Source organism: Nelumbo nucifera, chromosome 1 (genome assembly GCF_055504915.1).
Source record: "Nelumbo nucifera cultivar China Antique chromosome 1, China Antique-T2T, whole genome shotgun sequence".
NCBI lineage: Eukaryota > Viridiplantae > Streptophyta > Magnoliopsida > Proteales > Nelumbonaceae > Nelumbo > Nelumbo nucifera.
The window spans coordinates 107019205-107042611 of record NC_142649.1 but is presented as its reverse complement, the minus strand read 5'-3'; the positions used below and the strand labels follow the sequence as shown (position 1 = coordinate 107042611).

General features: G+C 38.1%; 1 protein-coding gene across 1 annotated transcript in view; it reads left to right on the top strand.

Annotated features, from left to right (window-relative positions):
- The window catches only part of LOC104605993 (ubiquitin carboxyl-terminal hydrolase 3), a 31010-nt gene extending 8108 nt beyond the window's left edge, over positions 1-22902 (top strand). The window contains exons 3-6 of the mRNA XM_010270976.3: positions 9034-9132; positions 21229-21417; positions 21522-21703; positions 22166-22902. Coding sequence (XP_010269278.1) covers positions 9034-9132; positions 21229-21417; positions 21522-21703; positions 22166-22574 — 879 coding nt within the window. The 3' untranslated portion in view covers positions 22575-22902. The remainder of the gene's footprint in view (positions 1-9033; positions 9133-21228; positions 21418-21521; positions 21704-22165) is intronic.
- Positions 22903-23407: the final 505 nt, after the last annotated feature.

The window sequence follows — 23407 nt, the reverse complement described above, 5'->3', positions numbered from 1 at the left end:
AATAGTTTTCTTGAACCCACTTGGTGTATGTTGGGTCCTCCTTGGAAGGTTCTTTCACATCTCCCAAGAGGTAACTCAGTTTTCCCCTTCCTCCAATAGCCATCATGGCTGATTGAGCCCACTTCAAATAATTTGACCCATCAAATCTCATAGTTGTAATCTGAAACCCGGTTTCAGATACACTACCATAACTGTGGTTTCCAAAACTACTTTCTCCCTGACCCTTAAACTCCATCTTTGATCAAGATTCAGTGGCTACAAACTGTTAGAGCCACTATACTAGAAAACAGAGTCAAACAAGCAGGTCTGAAATCTGATCCGAAACCAACACAAATCTGATCTGATCTGAAATCTGATATGATCCGAAATCTGATCTGAAACCAACCGCCTATCACAGTATATGCAAGGAATCAACTTAAATCTGATCTGAAATCAATCGGCATGCACAGTACCAGGAAGCCTGTCAATCTGAGATGCTATTTTTTGAAATCACTACTGTGGGGCCCACTGCTGCGAGAGGAAAATTAGGGTTTCAACTGTAGGTCTAAAATAAGTGCTCAGCTGCACTCTCCAAGCAGTCCGCACAAGTGGGACTTGTCGTAGGGCAATATGAAACCCTAAAAACTAATCACCTCTGAGAGGGGGGGGGGGGTAAGTCAAACCCTAGAAACAAACTTAAACACAGTTCGGCAAGTCAAACCCTAGAAACAAACTTGAACACAGTTCGGTCCCTCCTTCTAGATAGGTCCAACCTATCTCGACTGATTGCAGTCTCTGAAACTCAATAAAAAAACTTATTTATGTACTTCGGTTTGCTGTCTTCTAGGGTTACCTGAACCCTAACCTTCGCTGCTTCTTCCTGATTACCACCTCTCTGCAAGCCGCGGCAAGTCTTCAACTGCTGCGAACCTCTCCTGGTAATCTCCAAGATTCAGTCACCGAATACTTCTTCAAAGCTTCCAGCCCTAGCTAGTCCTCATGTGGTCGGCTGGACTAGACACACATGAGAAGCCCTAGATAGGCTCTGATACCAAGTAGAAGATCAAGACTGTAATCAGTCTTGAATCCTAATAGGTTTTAGGTTTACAAAACAGAAGAAGAATGAGAGAAAGGAGAGAGAATAGAAGAGAAACAGGAGAACACAAGTGGTTGAAAGGAGGGACAGATTCTAACTGATCTGCCGCCGCCACTTTCTTATTATTTATAGGTTATGTTTAGTACATAATGGAAAGGACACATCTGCCCTTAGTACTTACATAATAAATAAAGTAAATAAAAGCTGAAATAAATAACAACTGAATTAACAAACTGACTCAAACTGACACTACTATAACTGAAACAAATAACTACACATGCTGTCCTACGAACACAGTGGGGCCCACATCAGTGTTCTCTACAATATATAAACAGAAATTGATTGCTGTGCTTGCTCATGTTGCAAGTTGTAAGTTCTTCACAAATTTAATAGGGAATATAGGCTTAACTTTTTTTTTTTTTTTGCAAAGGATTCTTTCTTTTTCTTCATTAGTAATGATAATTGATAAATAATATAATCAGTAGAAGAAAAGGTATTTTTTTGGAGTTCTGTGATTTCACTGTTTTTTGTTCCTCTTTTATGTCCTGACTGTTTCTTGTTTATATGTTACTACTGGTTTGGCTTAAATTGTCATTTATGTGAACCAGTGTATATCTTTGATGGCCTTTACATGATCATACATGTCAAAATATTTATATAATCACATTATTCCCTTGTAGGGAACTGGACATAGAACTTTGGTTTGTTATCAATAAAAAAGTGGCTATTCAGGCTATATATGTGACAAATCTTTTAGACTGGGTTTGATTCCAGATTTGAGGTGGATTTGGATTCAAAATTAAGAGTTTCAGATGTTTGATGAATTTGCTCTTCCAGAAATTAGAATTGAATTATAATGAGAATTCCAATCAAATTCCAGGAATCAAGTTTTAAATTATAACATGGGCCAACAATATTTAATGGTGGTGACATTATTTACAGTTCCAATTGTAATTGAAGGAAGTTGCTTGACTGACTGAAGTTTCAAAAGCTTTCTTCATCTTGAACATCTTCAGCACATTCCTTTGTTACTTTGTAGCAGGTACCAGTGGCAAGTGTCACAAGTTGATGGTTAGAATAAAACTAGTGCTTTTGAGTAAGAATGTGAACAATGCTATACATATTGCTCTGTTGCTATTGGTGATCCATTGGAAAGGGGCAATAAAACTAGTGCTTTTCTTATGCATAATTTGTGCTGCTTGTTCAAATAGATATTTGTACTTGGGGCTGCTGATATGATAGCACAGATACACTTCAAGATATGGAATGTCAAGGAAAAAATCTGTGTTCTTGAAGTTCTATAAATAAATTTTGCATGCTTTCTAATATTTTTATGTTTTCTCAATTTCCTCAGATTTTCCAGATATTTGAACAAAATTTATGAAATTTCCCCATTTGCACATGGCAAAGTGCTTAACAAACCAAAACTTTGTACTACCATGCTTTTAGAAAAATGATTTAACCATTGTAGAGATTTCATTTTGAAACTGATGAGCTGAATCATTCTTTGATTCAAGGCATTCATGGTCTAAGTATTGCAAATGGCTGGGGCATGGGATTTTGTAGATATTTGATGCGGCCTCTTTTCCTCTAATTCATCAGGTATGGGGGAGGGAATAATGCTGGTTTCTAGAAGTATCTCTGCTGGGGAGGCTCTTTATGTGTAAACTTTTCTCATCTGCTCACCTTCTTAAGCTATTCTATTGCTCACCTGAAGCCTTCTTTGATTCAAAGCACTCATTGCCTAAGTGCAAATGACTGGGGCATGAGATTATGTATATATTTGATGTACTGCCTCTTTTCCTCTAATTCATCAGGTGTTATCCTTGGGAGGGACTAATGTTAGATTCTAGAAGGATCTCTGCGGGGGAGGCTCTTTATGTATAAAATTTTCTCATCTCTATACTATGCCGACCTTTATAAGACATCCTATTGCTCAATTTGTCTCTTAGGGTTAACCTTGATTTTGGAAGGGGCCTTAGGGATCATAAATCCTCTAAATTGGTTTATTTATTTCACTATCTTGAAAGAGTGTTTCTTGATCCTTCAGCTGGATGGGTAAGATTAGATGTGTGGTCAATTGAATTCCATGGTCTTTTCTCTTCCTCCTTTCTTGAGCTTTTTGCTCTCTTCTTTCTCTTTAGAATCCCTTTTTGGCAAAGGCAGTCTTGTTGGGACCCACCCCAAAAATATGGCTGTGTTTGGAGGGGGGTGGGAGGTAGTTGGAAAAGTTGGCCCTAATGGACAATTTGGCAGATAATTGGGAACTGGGTGGAGGGGGTAGTCATTGCATTATCCACCTAAGCAATGGAAAAAACAATGTAAAACTGATTCTCATATTCCATATGGCTCAGTTTTTGGAGCCAAATAACAGAATGTGGAAAGTAGTGGATCTACTTTCCACTCCTGTCTACCTTGTCCATTTTCATTCAAGTCCAAACATGGCTTAACTCTTAAGAGTTTTCTGTTTGGAGTTGGTATGCATGAAAATCAAAACTTGTGAGCTGATTTTGCATTTTACCTCTTTAGCCTCTTTCCCCATGGATGTCCCTTTGTAGGGCTAAGGATGAAACCACCCTTTCACTTGCTAGCTCTTGTTCAATTTATGTTGAAGATTTGGGGCACTTTTTTAATTTATCTGGTGTTCGGTATGTTGAGTCTGTGTTTAGATCTCAGAACTGGATGTATCTGTAGTTTGTAGTGGCTCTAGGCAGCCTCTAATGGCCTAGGCTCCTTTGTACTGGTTCTTGATTTAATAAAATACCTTACCTTTTCCAAAAAAAAAAGACATTATGAGCTTGTGTGAGCATTCTCTTGTCTCCCTTAATACCATTAGATAGATTAGGGAAGATTATGCAGAGATGAAGGCTGTTATGTCTATGGTCGGTGTGGAAAGAGCAGAAAACAGAGTCTTCTTAGATGGGAAAAAAAAGGTTTTTGTAGGTTTTGATTGACCTCATTGTTATTGCTTCATTGGATTTACACTGTAGAGGAAACAATAGATTTTCTATAGATTATGCGGTGGAGGGTGCCGGGATGGGGTTTTATTGGCTTCTTCCTTAGTCTCCACTTTCCAGCACTATGTGATCTCAGGCTTGGTTTCATCCTCAAGTAGTCAAGCTTAATTTTGCTGGCTGTTCCTTGTGGAATCTATAGCCTTCTGGTATTGGAGTCATTTTAAGGATTTATCAAGGGGAGGTATTGTTCTTTATTAAGAGGGTCCTCAGTTGATTGTGCTTTGTGTTTCTCCCAAGCTCAGGTGGAGGGAGATTCCTTGGTGATGATTTAAGGATGAGTTATTGGGGTGAGCCATGAGCATATCCACATCTTATTAGGGAGCCTCAGTCTTTGGCTTCTTAATGGAGCATCTTGCTTACTGAATCAGTAGATTGGTTAATGAGTTAGTTGGTTCTTTAGCCCCAGTTTAGCTTGGTCCTTCTGAAAAGGACATGAGTGTCTTGGGGAGCTGATAGGTCATTGTGCAGTTTTTACGGTTGTTTTCCCCCTTTTGTTTTGTGGTCTTTTGTGTCTCATTTTCCTTCTTAGTAATAAAGTTTCTGCTTAATCTATGCTCCTAGTAGAAAAGGATGAGTTGAGCATCAAATTCATGCTAGTTTGGTGATTTCTCTGGGTCTTACAAGCTTATATGGAATAGCTGCAGATGTACATCCCTGAAATAAAATTGTAAAAAAGCAAAGGTGGTTTGTGAATTTATTATTGCCTTTGTACATCAAGCAAACATAGGAAGAGATATTCTACATAATAATTTCAGATGATGTTAAATAAGTTACATTTTATATGGGGCTGTCCATGCAGAAGCCTAACATTTATAAAGAGACCACAGGCTTACAAAAGTTTCGCAAGGAAAGGACTTGGTCAAATTGGGAGCAATCCAATATTCTTAAAGGATAACGTGGGCCTGGAAGGCTGGAACAGAAGAGAGAAAAAGATGAGCAGAGAAAAACCTCCAGACTTGAGTCCATAGTTGTCAAGGTGATGCCTAGGTGACAAGGCGTCCTTTGAGGCTCGCCTTGCCTAATCGCCAAGCAGTTTTTTACTTCCTACTATAAAATACTTTTTTGTTCATTCTTTTTTGGGATTATAATTATAAAATAAACATTATTAAACTAAAATAATCATTTTGTGTGTTTATATACTAATTTCTTTTTATTGTTTTCTTATTTATTAGGGTTTAATCAACACAGCATTGCTAAATCCTTTATTGAACCCTCAAAGAATTCAAAACCTGAACCAATAAGTAAGGAAGAACTTAAAATTTTATCTAGTCAGCACATTTTATTCTTCCATATATTCTTCTACTTCTTCTACTACTACTACTACTACTACTACTACTACTACTACTACTACTACTACCATTACTTTTTCTTTTCTTCTTTTCCTATAGCAAAAATAAGGGTTCATCCCCTATATTTTTTGAATTTTATTTTTCTCCTTTTACTTCTCATCTACTACTACTACTACTACTACCATTACTTTTTCTTTTCGTCTTTTCCTATAGCAAAAATAAGGGTTCATCCCCTATATTTTTTGAATTTTATTTTTCTCCTTTTACTTCTCATGAATATGTTGATTTTCTATACTTCAATATGAACTTTATACTTTTCTTATGAAAATTATGAATAGTTATTAAGGAAATATGGTTATGGTACCTAGGGAACTACCCTAGGATCTATATTTTCAACATAAAAAAATCCATTGCCTAGGTGACAAGGTGCCCCCCTGTCGCCTAGCCTCGCCTTGGCGTCTTGAAAACTATGCTTGAGTCCCACAAGAAACTATGGTTTTCTATCCATCAAAATAAAAAACTATGATTTTCTTGTGTGGGGTGCATGTGGATTCGCTAGGACCTGCAGAGTGCAGACCAAGCCACCCTGCTAGGGCTTGAAAAAAATTTGATATACAACCCTAAAATCTCTCATCCATGTGAGACATGATCAATTTCTCCCAAAAGCTTGGGTTCTGTGGATAGTTCTGTAAATTCTGCCAGCTTTCAAATTTGGGTTTATTTTTGAAATTTAGTGCTTCTATAGGTATCAATCTCTTGTTTAAGCATTTTAGAATCTTTAGAAATATTAGGAAGTGTTCAGTAGTTTTCTAGTGGTATTGAGAAGTCATCTTGGATCTTACATTATTTGTCTTAAAGTTGCTGCTTTATTATCTTCTTTTGGTAGGAAACAAGGGCTGGCAAATCCAACCAATTCATCATCATCATCCAAGTGTTATCCCAACTATATGGGGTTGGCTACATGAATCCTGTTGTACCATTCTGTTATGTTTAAAGCCACGAATCCAACCAATTAAGTCTATAAATATGCTTCTCATTTATTTGGCTAGTGAAGAGTTTTGGATATGAAATAAGATTTTAGATAGTGGTTTTTCTTGTGAGATGTGGCCCCTCTCTCTCTCTCTCTCCTGAAGGAACAATTTGTCTCTCTCTTCTCTATTCTCTCCTCTTATATTCTACTCTCCTATTATTCTAGTTTCTATGACTTTCTATGCTGCAATCCCCAATTTCTTGTAAAATCATCACTCCTTTATTCTCTAGTTTCTTTGTGCTATTACTTATCAAAAAAAATTGTGCTATTACTTATTCTCTAGTTGCTGTTTAAATTTTCCATTTCTTCTATTCTTCTAAATTCCAGATATGAAATCTTTCTATTTTCCCTTTCTTTTACCCTATATCAGATTCCTACCCACCATGCGAGATCTATGGAATTTTTTCCCTTCCTGTCCTATACAAAAGAAATTTGGGGAAAACATGCCATCAGGCCCTTGGAACCAAACCTTCAATTGTCCTCAATAGGGTGGGGAAGGGGGAGAAAAGCCTCTTTCAAAGGTTCAACCGTTGAAGAACAACAAGCAATGTTTGATCTAACTCGAGTACTTGACATCTCTAAGAAACTGTAAGGCAAAAAAGAAACACAATTAAACCTAGCCAGCAGGAGAAGCCTGGCACCACCATCAAATAGTAAGATTTTTGTAAAAGGAAAATTTGGTATTGATAAATTTCCCCAATTTGTTGAGTTTTTCAATGTCATTTTTCTGCTTAATGATTAATCTGTAGTTCAAGTGGGCTAATTGCTAGTTTAGCAGTTTGGTTTGCCACAGTTTGTAGGTGCTTAATTCAGTTCTAGGACCTCTATTGTTCATGGAGGCCTGCATGATTTCTTCTAGCAATTGTTATATCAAGGTTTCTTCCAGCATCTCTGGTGGAGCAATTGTGATGAAAAGGAGTTCAAAAGGGATGACCACTTAATGATGATTTTGCATGGATGCCCTTCATCAAACCAAAAAAAATCAGATTTTCGGAAGAATGAACTCATTATTAAGATGCATGGACAAGCTTCATGTTAAATGCCATGCTAAATGGGCATCCCCCACTATAGGGTTGTGCTCTCCAACTTTTGGTCTTCATTAAATTAAACTTTGGCTGATGCAGCATTGGCAACCCAGAAAATTTAGGTGAAAGAGCCTTTAGGGCTACTCATCAAGGAGAAATTCTATTGGTCAACTTGATGGGAAGAGGCATTAGGGGTTCCATTTGGGATGAATTATTGAACTCTATATTGGGTTCTGATTTGCCGCTCAGTAGGCTATTGCAACCTAGGCTTTTTTAGAATCAGAACCAGAAAAGCATTACATGGTGTAATGGTAAAATCTCAGGCCATCAAGCATGAGAATGTGGGTCAAGTCTGAGAGCGGCCACTTTGTGCAAAAAAAGCCAAAGGTTAGGACTGTATCCAGTCCACCCCTCCCAAGGCCCCAGATAGCTGGAATGGTGGAACCAACATTGGGTAATGGCCTTTTTTAACCAGAAAAGCATTGGAATCACCACTGCTTAAGGGTGAAGGAATTAGCACCTTCAGTTGTTAGAATCACTCCAACAGTAGCAGTAGGGGAAATCACACTTGCATGAACCACTATAGGCAAAGAGGGGAGAGTTGGCCATTCCTTTTCCTTTGTTTTCATACTCTAAAACAAACTAAGAAACACTATTTCTAACTGATTAGGAAGAGGATGCAAATCCTAGTTGACTCAGGACTATGAATAAGACAAATCCTACTTGACTTAGGACTATGACTTTTATTTACTAACATGACTTTTGACTTGACAAAAAAAAAAAAAACTCCATCCAGTTGGATTAAGGGTCTGCTTTGGGACCTGGATGAATTCCTGGTAAAATGCATAATCCCTAATACAATTGGATTCAATTCCTACTGTTACTAGGAATACTAATTCTTAATGCTATTAGAAAAACTATCAAAAACTCAAATAATCAGAGTGTCATCATCATTGTGATTTAAGCCTTGCCACAACTATATAGGGCCAGCTACATGAATCCGGTTTTGCTGTTCCATTCTGTTCAGTGCCATATATTGTTAGATTATGGCTTTATGAGCCCTTAAATCATTTCTTACTACCTCACCCATACCCTTTTTGATCTGCCCCTAGTTCAAACAATCAGAAAATAACTACAAAAAGTTGACTATCCTAACTACAAAAAATATATAGAAAATTCAGAAAATCCCAGGTTTGACTTGTTAGATTCTGCATCACTTTCATTTTTAAGTATCTATTGGATGGATGATAGAAGTCTACCCAGGTCCTTGGCAGGTATGACACTTTACATAGAAAGCAAAATCTTTTGCCACCACTATGAACTTTTGTTTATATCAAGATTCAAGATTAGCCAAAACATTGACAATTCCACTTGTTAGGGAGGGGGTGACAGGATCTATTTTGGGGGTCTTGGGCTAGGGGATATATTTTTGTATTGGGACTTCATTTGTTATTTGTTGGGGGAGAGTAGCTTGGTGATGTTAATAATCCCTTTTAATTTTGCTCTTATCAATTAGTTAAAAGAATCACCATGCTAAGTAGACATGATTGGGGGACCATTATATAATATGGTTGTTCTTGATGCTACTTCAATGCAGATCAGTTCACAGAAGAAGAAAACAGGTGTCATTGCTCCAAAGCGTTTTGTTCAGAGAGTGAAGAAACAAAATGAACTCTTCCGCAGCTACATGCACCAGGTAAATGCCTAACATTGAGGTATGTCTTTATCCATATTAATATGGGGCTGGTTGTAGTAGCCCATGACAACTTGGTAGCAGGATTGCATGCCCTAGATCTCTGGATAAACCAAGTGAAATGTAAATCATTATTGATCAACTATGATCGCCAAGGAGGGTCATTGTGGTGAGGTGATGTGGTTACTTTAACATTGTAATTGTCATCATGAGCAATGGTTAGTAAACCACTCAACCAAACTGACCTCTACTAAGCCTTGTCCCAACTATATGGCATCCTTTGGTTGCACTGCAATTTCATTTGCATTTGTGCAGAAGTATGGGAGTAGAAGTGAGTTCAGTGCATATTCTGGTTTACTCTTGTCATAGGTTTTACTTTGTTTTGTTTGTTAGCAGTATTGGTGAAGTAAAATAAAACCTGAAGCAAAGTAAACCTAAGCAAAGCAAACCACGATTTGTTCTCTTCTCGTTGACATTTCCATGCATTTGTACTAGTACAAATAAAATTTCAGTACAAACAAGCAGATCCTATGTAGTTGGCTAACATGAATCCTGTTCTGCCATCCCACTCTGTTCAATATTATATCTAGAATTTGATTCAAATTTAAGCCAGAGAATTCTAGATGCATATTTTATTATTTATGCATATAGGTTTCGGTCATATATATTGCCCCTTTAATGCAATTGTACAAATAATATATTAATATAGGTAACTTTATTAGTGAGTCTGATTATATTTATTAATGCCGAGGAAAAAAGAAGTGAGTAGCAGCTTAAAGCTGTCTATCTAACAGAAAACAGAATTAGAAAACATAAATATTTAAAATTAGTCCCCAGTTCTGTCATCCCAAATGAGATTTGTCTCTTTATAAATTAGTACACATAATATAGGTTCCCCTATCCATATGATTTGGGCAACAGAAAAGGTTCACTCAACAAGTCTAGATTATTTAGATACTATGCTACTTATCAATGATTTGAATTCTCTAATTAAGTACTTTAGCTTTGTAAGTTCAAGAAATGTTAGGCCACCTTTTTAACTCCTAATGAGTGTCTTTATTTGGAAAATTGGGGTTGAGTGGTTTTGTTTTGGCTCAAGAATTCAAGGGCTGGCCTAGTAGAAGAGGACAAATTGATTGATGATCATTAGATCAAGTGATGTATTGTGCTTGCTGATCTGATTGTTATTCTTGTCTTCTATGACATGATTACTTGCATTCAGCTTACCATTGGGGTTAACAGAGTAAGACAATTGGGTTATCACATATGTTTTGCACAATTTCTTTCATTGGACCTATGACTATAAATTGCACTGGAGGAGCAAAATTCATGAGAAAGATAGGGAGCGGGAAGGCATAGAGGATGAAGATTTTCCATTTAATGAGGTTGTTCAGGTCAAGAGGAAAATTGATTTGAAAATAGTGGTGGATACAGGAGTTCAAATGATTCAGAAATTGGGTTTTTCTTCTTTAGGTGGGGAGGAATTTGCAAGAGAAATATTTCTGGAGTTGGAAGAGATTTTCCATTAAAGACGCCCAAGGTGGACCTCTGGATCTATTCTTTTTTTTGAAGATAAAATAAAAAATTATTAAAGAAAAAAAGAAAGTACAAGAAAGGTGACCAACAGTCACTGGAGAGAAGCAAAAATATGACATAACAAACTCCACCCAACACTGCATACAATTCCAAACACTATGGACTACCTACAACTCTGAAACTTAGGGATAATATTTCCACTCAGCCCCAAACAAACCTTACAAAAATTACAGCCTCACACTAGTAAACTTAACATAACCAACCTTTAGACATTACCAAACTCCACTGAAACAAAAAGACCAACTTCATTACTTGGCTCTTTCCAGTGCTTGAGTGGGAGCTTCACTTCTGGTGCTACTTCTTTGATTTTTTCACCTTTTTGATGGGACACATCCCAAAAAGGCCTCCTTTCAGTCATAGTTGTCAAGGTGATGCCTAAGCGACTAGGCGGTTTTACAGTGTCGCCTCACCCAAACGCCCATAGTTTTACCTGAATAAAGCAAGTAGATTTCTGTTCTACTGTAATTCAGAAAAGAGAAGGAAAGAAAAGAAGAGTAGAGGAGAAGAAGAAGAAGAGAAGAGAAGAGAGAAGAGAGAAGAGAGAAGAGAGAAGAGAGAAGAGAGAAGAAAGAAGAAAGGGGAAGAAAGGGGTTCAGTTGATGATCCCTGCCGCCCCATACACTTTTTTATTTATAGTTTTGGTTCCTTACAAGAATAGGAAACAAAACATAAAGTCCTAGTCCTAATAATAAAACAAAACTTAAAAAGGATAAACATAACATGGATAAGGATAAGGCCAGCCGGCCCAATTTTAAAAGAAATTAAAAACAACTAGATGTGGGTATGGTGGGTATGGAACCACACATACTAGAGCTTGAGTGTGGGTATGGAACCCCAAGCTCGTGGCTTACTAACTATTTCTACACTCCCCCTCAAGTTGGGAGTAGATATTTGTCATGCCCAACTTGCGTAAATCTGTCTCCAATTTGATTTTTGTGACTGCTTTGGTGAAAAGATCAGTTAACTACATGTCTGAGGCAATGCAAGGAAGGCATACTTGAGATGTGACTCGCTCTCGATAAAATGTCTGTCAACCTCGATTTGCTTAGTCCTGTCATGCTGTATTGGGTTGTGGGCAATATTAATTGCAGCTTGATTATTGCAATACAGCATTAGAGGCTTCTCATAATCAATTTCCAACTCATTAAACAATGATCTCAGCCATAACACTTCTGCAACACCATTGGCCATGGATCTGTATTCTACTTCTACACTGGAGCGAGCAACAACATTCTGTTTCTTGCTTCTCCAGGAAACAAGATTCCCCCCTACAAATGCACAATATCCAGAGGTGGACCTCCTGTCATTAACACATCTAGCCCAATCCGCATCTGTATACACTTATATTTTCATGTGACCATTATTCTTGAAGAGTATACCTCTCCCTGGACACCTCTTTAAGTAAGAAAGAATCATTTCTACTGCAAGGAGGTGGGTGGTCCTAGGAGAATGCATGTATTGACTGACAACACTGACAACATAAGAAATATCTGTCTGAGTTAGGTTGAGATAAAGAAGTTTCCCAACCAGCCTTTGGTACATAGCCCTGTTCTCAAGAAGTTCTCCACTTTTTGCACTTATTTTATGGTTAAGCTCAATAGGAGTGTCAGCATGTTTTACTCCTAACTTTCCAGCTTCTTCCAATAAGTCTAGAACATACTTCCTTTGAGAGATAAAAATGCCATTCTTAGATCGAGCTATCTCAATTCCTAGGAAATAGTGTAATTTCCCTAGGTCTTTCACTTCAAATTCTTTGTGAAGATGCTGTTTAAGAGTTTCAATTTCACTAATGTCACTCCCTATTATCACAATGTCATCTACATAGACTGCAAGTAGAGTTAGGAAATGATCTGTCTTCTTAAAGAAGAGAGTGTGATCTGACTGAGCTTGTATCTATCCAAATTTGTCCAAAGCTAGTCTAAACCTATCAAACCAAGCTCTTGGAGATTGTTTCAGCCCGTACAAGGCCTTCTTCAAAAGGCAAACTTTATTTCCTGCTTCTGTACTATAAAAGCCAGGGGTAATTCCATGTATACTTCTTCTTGCAAGTCTCCGTTGAGGAAGGTATTCTTAACATCCAGTTGAAATAGTGGCCATGAGAAGTTTGCAGCAATGGATAGAACTTTGATAGTGTTCATTTTTGCAATAGGTGCAAATGTTTCTCTATAGTCTATGCCATAAGTTTGTGTGAATCCTTTTGCAACCAATCTAGCCTTATACCTCTCTACAGTACCATCAGCATTATATTTCACAGAAAACATCCATCTGCATCCAACATATTTCTTCCCTTCAAGTTGGTTAACTAGTTCCCATGTATTGTTCTTGACAAGGGCATCCATCTCTACTTGCATTGCTTCCTTCCATTCAGGTATCAAAAGGGCTTCTTGTACTTTTCTGGGTATAGGAATAGCAGCAATAGATGCCAATTAAGATCTGTAGGATTCTGAGAGACAAATATAGGAAAGGAACTTGGAGATGCAATGGGCAGTGGATGAGGTGCAACGGCGCTTCCCTTTAAGAATAGCAATTGGAAGATCAAGGTCATCTGACGGTGGAGGCTGAACATTTGTAGTAGTGGGATCAATAGTGGGAGCAGTAGTAGTGTCTGGATCTAGGACTGTAGAAGATGTTGGAATTGACCTGGATTGCTGTTGAGTACGAGAATCAACCTACCTCCACCACTTTCTGTGATACACCCTCAACTCTCTGCATTTTTGACAACCCTCCTCACAACTCTCCCCCTTAGTAACTGGGACAGATAAAGGAATTTTTGGGGCTGGAACTGAAATCCCTTCCTCACTATTCTCCCCCTGAGGAGAAGCCCTATGATAGTAGGGCATATCCTAAAAAAAAGTGACATCCATGGACACAACACTTCCCTGAAACAAGCTCATAACAACAATATCCCTTTTGATTTTGTGCATACCCAAGGAAAATACATTTAGTAGCTTTGGGATGAAACTTGGAGCGATGAGGTCCAAGGATTTGAACAAAACAAGTACACCCAAAAGTTTTGAGGGGAATAGTGAATAGGTCCTTATCTGGATATAGGAAATTGAACGGGGTTTGCATGTTTAGAACCCGTGAAGGAACCCTGTTAATAAGGTACATGGCTGTACGGATTGCATCCCCCTAGAAGTGTATGGGAACATTAGAGTTGAGCATGATGCTTTTGGCTACCTCTAAGAAATGCCTGTTTTTTTCTCTCAGCAACCCTGTTTTGCTGAGGTGTACGAGGACAGGTTCTCTGATGAATGACCCCATGATTAAGGAGACAGGATGCCAAGGGTTTTGGTAAGTATTCCTTGGCATTATCAGATCTAAGAGTTTTGATCTTGGTTTCAAACTAGGTTAGAACCATCTGGTGGAAAGCCTGGGTTAGAGAAGGGACCTCATCTCGAGAGTGCATAAGGTAAACCCATGAAAAGCGGGTATAATCATCAACAAATAATAAGAAATAACTGTACCCCCCATGGTGGGAGTATGATATGGCCCCCAAACATCGGTATGCACAATTTGAAAAGGAGGGTTGCTCAAAGGATAAGATGATCTATTGTGTTTTGCAAGCTCACAACTTTCACACTTTAAACTTGACACTTCTACTGACTCAAATAAGTTTGGAAAAAGACCTTTCAAAGACCCAAAAGATAAATGACCTAAGTGGTTGTGCCAAAGCATAATCTTACTACAAGACTGAGAGACAAACAATTTCCCTACTTCACTCTGCTCTCCCTGTGAATGTTCAAGCAGGTAGACTCCATTCATCTCATGGCCAATCCCAATCACCTTCTTCGTTTCCAGATCTTGAAAAACACAACGATCAGGGAAAAAGGTTATTGAACAATTTTTATTTTTAGTCATACTACTAACTGAAAGTAAGTTAGCACTAAGCTTGGGAACATGCAAAACTGAGGATAGGGTGATGGCATCAGACAATCTGATGCCTCCCTTGCTAGAAATTGGTACAAGGGAGCTATTAGCAATAGAAACTTTGTCTCTCCCAGAGGATAAACAATAGGTGCTAAACAAAGTAGATAAGTTGGTTATATGGTCTAAAGCACCTGAATCTATTACCCAGAAAGGTCTAGTATTACCTAGGACAGAAGCATGATATGCAGTAGCTCTTGTACCTGTATGTGCAAGGGCTGAAATAGGCTGAGCAGGTGTAGTAGCTGAAAACTGAGATGTAGATCCACAAATGCCAGCTTCTTTTTCTAGCTGTGTCAGTGCAGCTTGGAAGCTGCTAAGGCATCCAAGGATGTGGTCCTTGTGCTGGAAGAGGATGTACTGTCAATAGTAGTTGCTGTATTAGCACTTCCCTTCTTGTTTCTAAGTTTAGCAGGCATTAGGTGAGGATGCAACTTCCAACAGATGTTCGTAGTGTGTTTGGGCTTCTTGTAATGATCATAAAAAATATCTCTTTTGTCCTCCTTAACTTCCCTTTCCTTTTCCCCTCAAACCTTGAATTTTGTTGCTGCCAAGGCTTCTTCTGTGGGCTGAAAAGATAGCATTACCTTCCTCCTACTCTCTTCACTGTGGACTAATGAGTAGGCCTGAGATAGAGTCACACTCTCCCTAGTGAGAAGTTGTTGTCTTGTAATATCAAAATCTGAATTTAGACCGGCTAAGAACTCAAAAACCCTATTTGTTTCAATCAGTTTTCTATATGTTGCTGTGTCCTTCTGGCTTTTCCATTCAATAGTTTCCAAGTGATCAATTTCATGCCAAAGGGATTTTAGAGTAGTAAAATATACTGAGACTGGCTCCTCTCCTTGCTTGAGGTTTTTCACCTTACATTTCAGCTCATAAGCTCTAGCAACATTGAGGGGTTGGGAATAGGTCTCGTTCATGCTGTCCCAAATCTCCTTGGCTGTTTTTGCCCAGAGATAGTTTCGGCTGATGTGGGGCTGTATAGAGTTGCATAGCCAGGTCATCACCAAGTAGTTCTCTTGAACCCATCTTGGATGAGATATATCCTCCTTGGCTGGTTCTTTTGTGTCTCCGGTTACATACCCTAATTTCCCTCTGCCCCCAATGGCCATCATTGCTGATTGGGCCCACTCCAAGTAATTTGTTCCATCAAACCTAACAGTTGTAATCTGGAACGAATTTTCAGTCATGTTACCAGTCTCAAAACCTTCCCCTTGTGTTTTCACCTCACTTCCAACTTTTTCCATACTATGTAGATTGCAAATAGGTCACAAAACTCCAAGAAGAAGACTATTTTTTTTTTTGCTGAAACACTTAGAGAGAGAGAAAAGCAGTCCAGAAATTGATCTCAGCAAAGAATAGGTGCCTAGAACTTAATTTCAGTCGGCAGTTTCTTCTTAAAACTGTAACTTCAGTAAAAACCAAAACCCTAATTCAATATCAATAAAGAACAGATCCTGATTCCTCAAAAAGAGATCGAAGGGTTTAATGCCAAGGAGACAACAGCAAGGTATTCTCAGATATTGAAAAACAGCAAGGTATTCGCAGATTTATTATGCTGCTGCTAAAAAGAATTCTTGATAACTTCTATCTAAGGTCGAATTAGCTTAAAGGTTGTACTTTTCTCAGAAAAAGAACTCTTTGGTTTGAAACCCTGATTATCCACTTCAGAAAAAAGAACTCTGATCGTCCACTTAGGTTTGAAACCCTAACCTTGATCGAACCTGAATTCTTTCTCAGAAAAAGAATTCTGATTGTCCACTTAGGTTTGAAACCCTAGCCTTGATCGAATCTGATCTCTGATTCTTCATGGTCACCGGGTAATTCTCCAAGAATCTTTCTTGGGCAGTCTTAAGCACTCCAGTAACCTCCAAGAACCAGGCAACTTCTGCAGAAGCCTTGATCTAATGGATTCTCATGTAGCCGACCAGATCAGGCTTACATGAAAAACCTAGTTTTTCTCGTCAATTGCTCTGATACCAACTTGAATAAAGCAAGTAGATTTCTGTTCTACTGTAATTCAGAAAAGAAAAGGGAAGAAAAGAAGAGTAGAGGAGAAGAAGAGAAGGGAAGAGAGGAGAAGAGAGAAGAAAGGGGTTCGATTGATGATCTCTGCCGCCCCATACACTTTTTTATTTATAGTTTTGGTTCCTTACAAGAATAGGAAATAAAACATAAAATCCTAGTTCTAATAATAAAACAAAACATAAAAAGGATAAACATAATATGGATAAGGATAAGGCCAGCCGGCCCAATTTTAAAAGAAATTAAAAACAACTAGATGTTGGTATGGAACCACACATACTAGAGCCTGAGTGTGGGTATGGAACCCCACACTCGTGGCTTACTAACTATTTCTACAGTTTTGTATACTAGGCGACCATCCAGAGACTTAGACGGGCGCCTAAATCCAGCTTCAGTGCTCCTTTTTTTTTCGAAAAAACAGGGGCTTCTTCTCTTCCAGCCCAGCTTCAGTTCTTTTTTTCTTCGAGAAAACAGGGGCTCCGCCCCTATACTCCTCCTCCTCTTCCAGCCCAGATTCAATACTTTTTTTTTTTTTGAAAAAACAGGGTCTCCACCCCTATTCTCACTTCTTCTTCCAGCCCAGATTCAATGCTTTTTTTTTTTTTTTTGAAAAAACAGGGGCTCCGCCCTTCTTCTTCTTCTTCTTCTTCTTCTTCCCTTCCTTGTTACTGGCTTCCTGCACTTATTATTTTTAACAGCTGAATCTACTCTACTCCCTACCTAGTTCTCAAACTTACAAAATAGTTTATGTCAGATTCCATCGCCTAGGCGACTAGGGTGCCCCATGGTCGCCTAGCCTTGCCTAGTCGCCTTGACAACTATGTTTTCAGTCTTGCAAAAATCCTGTCAATTCTCATTACTTGCATTAATTCTCTCCAATTCTAACACTGCATTCTTCTCAAAAGTCTGGTCTGCACCCCTCTCATCTTCTTCTTTATCCACATCTTCTTCAACTATAGATGAACTAAGACTCTTTTGAAGCTCCTCTGCCCCTAACAGTTCTTCCTCGCGACTATCCTCCTTGAACTCTCTAATATACTTACTTGCAAACTCCTCACCCTCCTAGAAAGATAACCCCAAGATCTTACTAACTTCCACTTCTTTGTTAACCACCATGTCCAATTCAACTGAACTATTCACTGTATGAGTTTCATACAAATCTATACCATCTTCTGCATTTCTTCTCTTGCCTCTTCTCCTTGCTCTTCCAACTCACTCTCAACATTATCATTAAGAGGTCTTGTTCTGTAGCTTCTTTTTCTTTTATGAATCTTAGTAGCAAACGACCCAATCCCATAATCTGCCACCCTAGTTGCAGCTTCCCCTATTAGAACCTCCACTTTCTGGGGATGGCTCAGACACCTCCTTTGATCCAAATACATAAACATAACATGTAAAGTGTATTCAAAGGAAAAATTTAAAAATAAAATCAAACATATAAAACATTTTCAAGCATGTAAAACCCACGATCCCTTTTTTTCCTAAATTGCATTACTTCAAAATTTCAAATGGCTAGTGGTGTAAAATATATTGCATTCCTGATTCTACGAGTCGCCTTTGTATCAATCCCTTCAAGGCAAGCCCAAACAAGTCCATGTTAGGGTCTTAAATTCTTAATCCACACTTAAAAAATAATGATTTTATAATTTTAATTGTCTTTTAAGAAAATATTTTACTATGATGAATGAATGAACAACAATAGAAAATAGGGGGAGCCCCTAGCCCAGCCTCTAGGTTAAAGAAAAGCACAAAAATTTAAAAAGGCACACACCTGGGCTGAGGCAGAAGGCGCATCAGGTGCACACCTAGGTGCACCAGCCATGCACCTTTTTTTTTGAAAAGGTAAAGTAAAATTTTATTAATCAAAGGAGAAATACAAGTATATCTGCTCACTGTACAAACATCTGTACAAATGAACAAAACTTTAGGAATCCTTAAAAAAATGTTTACTGCCACACAAGAAGCCAGAACCCTAAAATGTGCCTCGCTTGTGCACCTAGGTGTGCCTCAGGCGCACCTTTTAAATCACTGCCATTATTACCCACAACCTCCTTTTCTCTAGAAAGATTTTTTTTGATAAGCAAGAAGGGGAAAATATTCAGCAAAAACCAAATTGCACACGAAAAGTACAGACAAAAAAGTGTACAATGATGGGCCTCCCAAGAGGCCATCCACAGATGACAACAGAGAAAAAATAAAATACAACAAAGCGAAAACAGTACTGATTACAAATTACACATATAGCAGCTGGTCCTGGGCATCTCAAAATTACACAAGATTTCCCAACCCGGCCTTAGCCAGAGAATCAGCCAACATATTGGCATTTCTAGGCACCCATTTGAATGAGGCGTTCAAATCAGCACTTAGAGCTTGACCATTCTGACTAAAGGTCTGAACTTCCAAGGAATTTGCTCTTGCCTTGTCATCTGGGTAAAACCATTTGACAGTCACCTTCAACTTCCACATTCCATAACTCCTGCCTAACTAACAACTTCAAATCCTGAACCAAGGCCAAAAGTTCAGCGTTGGAAGAATTTTCCTGTCCCATCGGGCCTGAAAAGCTTAGTATGACTAGTGATTTAAAAGGTGTGCCTAGGTGCACAGGCAAGGCGCATTTTAGGGTATGCGCCTCACCTAGGTCCTAGGCACACCCCTTTCATGCGCCTTGTGCCTTAGTCCAGGCGTGTACCTTTTTAATTTTCTAAGCTTTTTGTTTCTTTTTTGAGCCTAACCCCTTATTTGCTAATGTTATTCATTCATTCATTTTAATAAAATATCTTCTTAAAAGGCAATTAAAGTTATAAAATCATTATTTTTTATGTGGGAAATAAGAATTTAAGACCCTAACATGAACTTGTTCAGGCTTGCCTCGAGGGGCATGGTACAAAGGCGACTCATAGAATCAAGAAGGCAATATGTTTTGCATCACATTAGCTACTTGAAATAATGCAATTGAGAAAAAAAAGAGATTGTGGGTTTTACATGCTTGAAAATGCTTTATATGTTTGCTTTTATTTTTAAATTTTCATTTGAATACGCTTTACGTGTTATGTTTATGTATTTTAATTTTAGATAATAGGTTTTTAAAACATTTATTTTAAAATTTAAGTTTATATTTTTTATTAACATTATGTTTAATATTTTTTGAATTTCTTTTTTTTTTGCATTTTTTTAAATTTTGCTCCTTGCTTCAAAAAGGCGCATGCTTCGACTTGTGCCTTGCGCCTCAGGCACAAATTGGCCCTTGTGCTTTTAAAACACCAAGTATGATACTGCCCTCATGGTCTCTAACAACTCCTCCCACTGCTGAGGGCCCTGGGTTTCCAAGGCTGCAACCGTCAAAATTGAGTTTGAGCACCTCTAGATAGGGGGGGGGGGTACCATTACCAATCTACCATCCTTTGTTGTTGAGTATGCTGAAACTAAGTGTTAAACTTATACTTGCCTCTAACACTGTTCCTTCTGCTGATGACTCAATAGATTTCCTTAAGATGTCTTCAATTAACTCTCTTTCCACACCAAAATCTTTTCTTCCAATCTTGGTCAACGTCTCCTCTCCAGACCTCCTTCTTGGACTTCTTTGAAATTGACTTGGTTCCTTTCTTTCAGGGGTTTAAGAGAAGCATTAGTTATTCTTTTATTTGAACCAGCCCAACTAACTTCCTTTTTGGATCTTATAATAAATCTTGGGAGGAATTTTCAACAGAAGTATTTCTGAAACTGAAAGAGAAAGAGAATGTCTTGGAGAGGTTGAAGAAATCCAAGGTGAACCTGGGGATCTATTGAACATTAGTGGTCCTTTTCAAAGAGAAGGGAGAGGGGATGGGTTTAAGATTGAAAATGAAGTTAATGGGAATGTTGGTGTTGGGGGGTGAGGAGTTCAAGGAGGTAGAGCATCTTCGGGTGGGGGAAGTGTAGCTTTTAGTAATGGGACAATCCAGGGAAGAGAGTAGTGAATTATGGGAACTGATGAGTTGGGGAATGCAAGAAACCAATAAAGGGCAGAGATGAATAATCTGAATTGAATGAAGCTATTTTGTGAAAACTGATTGATTTGTCAGTAATCAGTTGCTGAAAATAGTTTGTTTTAGATTAGTTGTTTCTTGGCTTTTATGCTTGTTGCTATCATTAAATAAGTTGCTGGGTTTGGGGCTGGCATTTAAGGGTTCTTGGTTGATTCTGAGTGCTGTCTCAGCACTCTCCAGCTGTAACTTTTTTTTTTTCATTTTAACAAAATTTGTTATTTTATTATGAAAATAAAACTGTTTTTGGCAGATGTACACACTGACAAATAATTGGTGGAGAAGATAAATGCACTTAAAATGAAATATCTTAGAGTTATATTCATGTTTTCTTTTTTGATTGCTTCTTTTTATTTGTATGCTTTTTTCTTCTTTAACATATTATTACATGCTTCATAGATGGATCTCTTGGAAATCTCTTTTGAAAGAGTATGTTGTGATTGAGTAGTTTGGGTGTTGTATAAATAACTCCATGGTTCCATATCTCATTTAACCTTTGAGACAAAACATCTTGCTTTCCTTGTAGGATGCACATGAATTTCTGAACTTTCTGCTAAATGAACTTGTTGATATACTGGAGAAAGAGTCTCATGCTGCAAGAAGTTCTCCACAAACTTCATCACCATCAGAGAAGACTGCAAATGGGCTAAAGAGTGCTCAGGCTAATGGTTTTCAAAAGGAGCCGCTAGTAACCTGGGTTCACAAAAATTTTCAGGTGAATTGACTGAGCTGATCTCTGTTCTCCAATTTATGCATGATAACTGTTTCTCTTTTGCTTTTTCTTAAAGAATTGTGTTGTTGATGGCTTTACAAATGCAGGGTATACTGACTAATGAGACGAGATGCCTACGATGTGAGACGGTAACAGCAAGGGATGAAACTTTTCTGGACTTGAGCCTTGACATAGAACAGAACAGTTCAATCACAAGCTGTCTTAAAAATTTCAGTTCTACAGAGACTTTGAATGCTGAGGACAAATTCTTCTGTGACAAGTGCTGCAGGTGCTCTTTGCTGCTTTGATCCTTATTTGTTGCAATATAGCATTAAGAGCATCCTCCCTATTAAAGTATGTGAAATTAGGTTTTCTCTATTATATTTGTTTTGCTTAAAACAAAATATTTACCATTGAATATACTCTTTGCCCCACCTACTTTAGATGCTAAGCACATGCTAGCAATTCTTATCCACCCTTTGTAGTTTCTCCCTACTAGCTCTTTTAGGACAAAATGTTCATATCGAGTTATCCTTGGTGTCTCACTCTATGCGAGTAAAATTTTTGGCCTAGGAGATTTAAATAGGACCTGTCAAATGATGGTTGCGTTGCAGCTTTCATGCAGGTTGTTGTGTACAGAATGGTTAAGAAGAACTACATTTTATTTTATTTTTTTTAAAGAGAAGTCCTATGCACTTGCATTCATTGTTTTCAGACCACCAATATTGGATTATGTTACTTTCTAATGCAGTTTGCAGGAAGCACAGAAGCGGATGAAGATAAAAAAGCCACCTCACATCTTGGTTATCCATCTGAAACGCTTCAAGTATATTGAGCAACTTGGCCGGTACAAGAAACTATCTTACCGTGTTGTGTTTCCATTAGAACTGAAACTGAGTAATACCGTGGAAGAAGCAGATTCTGAGTATTCACTATTTGCGGTTGTTGTCCATGTTGGAAGTGGACCAAACCATGGGCATTATGTCAGCCTTGTGAAGAGCCACAACCACTGGTTATTCTTTGATGATGAGAATGTGGAGATGATGGATGAGTCTGCTGTTCAAACGTTCTTTGGGTCAGCACAGGAGTATTCTAGTAACACAGATCATGGGTACATCCTGTTCTACGAGAGCCAAGCTGCTGTTACTATCAAGAGTTGAGGGGATTATTTTTATGGTGAGCTTTTCAGTTATGGGTAGCATGTATATGCTATCCTTTTTAAATCATTTCTTGTTTTCACAGTTTTCTCCATTTCCCCTTTTATATAACCTGTGGGAAGAGCTCTCGGATATCAGTGAGATGAGATGACATGTTGAAGTAATATTCAGGTGGCTGCCATGTACAGTGGACGGTGGAAGCACACTGTCCTTTGGTGCGTTTTGACAATAACAAAGTGTAAATGATGAATGAGACGGTCTGTATTCTTCACTGTCGAGAATATTTGATTTATAATAGAATTATAGAAATGCATTGTAGTTGTACCGTTGCATCGCTCTGCTCATCTTTTATGGAGACTTTATTTAGGGTGTTATGTATTCGATGCAGTAGGCTGCTGGGTCTAGGATATAGAGAGTTGGCTACAGCAGCCTTTCAGGGGTCTGGTACTTGGATGGTATAGGCTCTTGGGGTTGATTTATTTGGTTGGCTCAAATTGATTAAAATCTCGTTTCTTGGATGGCTGAAATTGATTCACCAAGACCCCACTTTGAAGGCCTGGGTCTTTGGGTTACTTGGTACATCAGTTAGGAGACTTAGATTTGATATATAGCACTTGAAGGACAGAGATTGCTGGACCGATATAGGATATAACATTGATGGGCTATATATTAGTTCCATCTACCATGCCCTAGATTAGTTGAAACCTTTGTATATCAATTGGATTTTCAAGATTAGTTGACTGGCTTTGAACTCCACGTATGATCTAATGTTTTAAAAGAATTTGATTTGAAATATTTTTTTGATAGTGTTGATAGAAATAGTAAGCAAAGGGCAT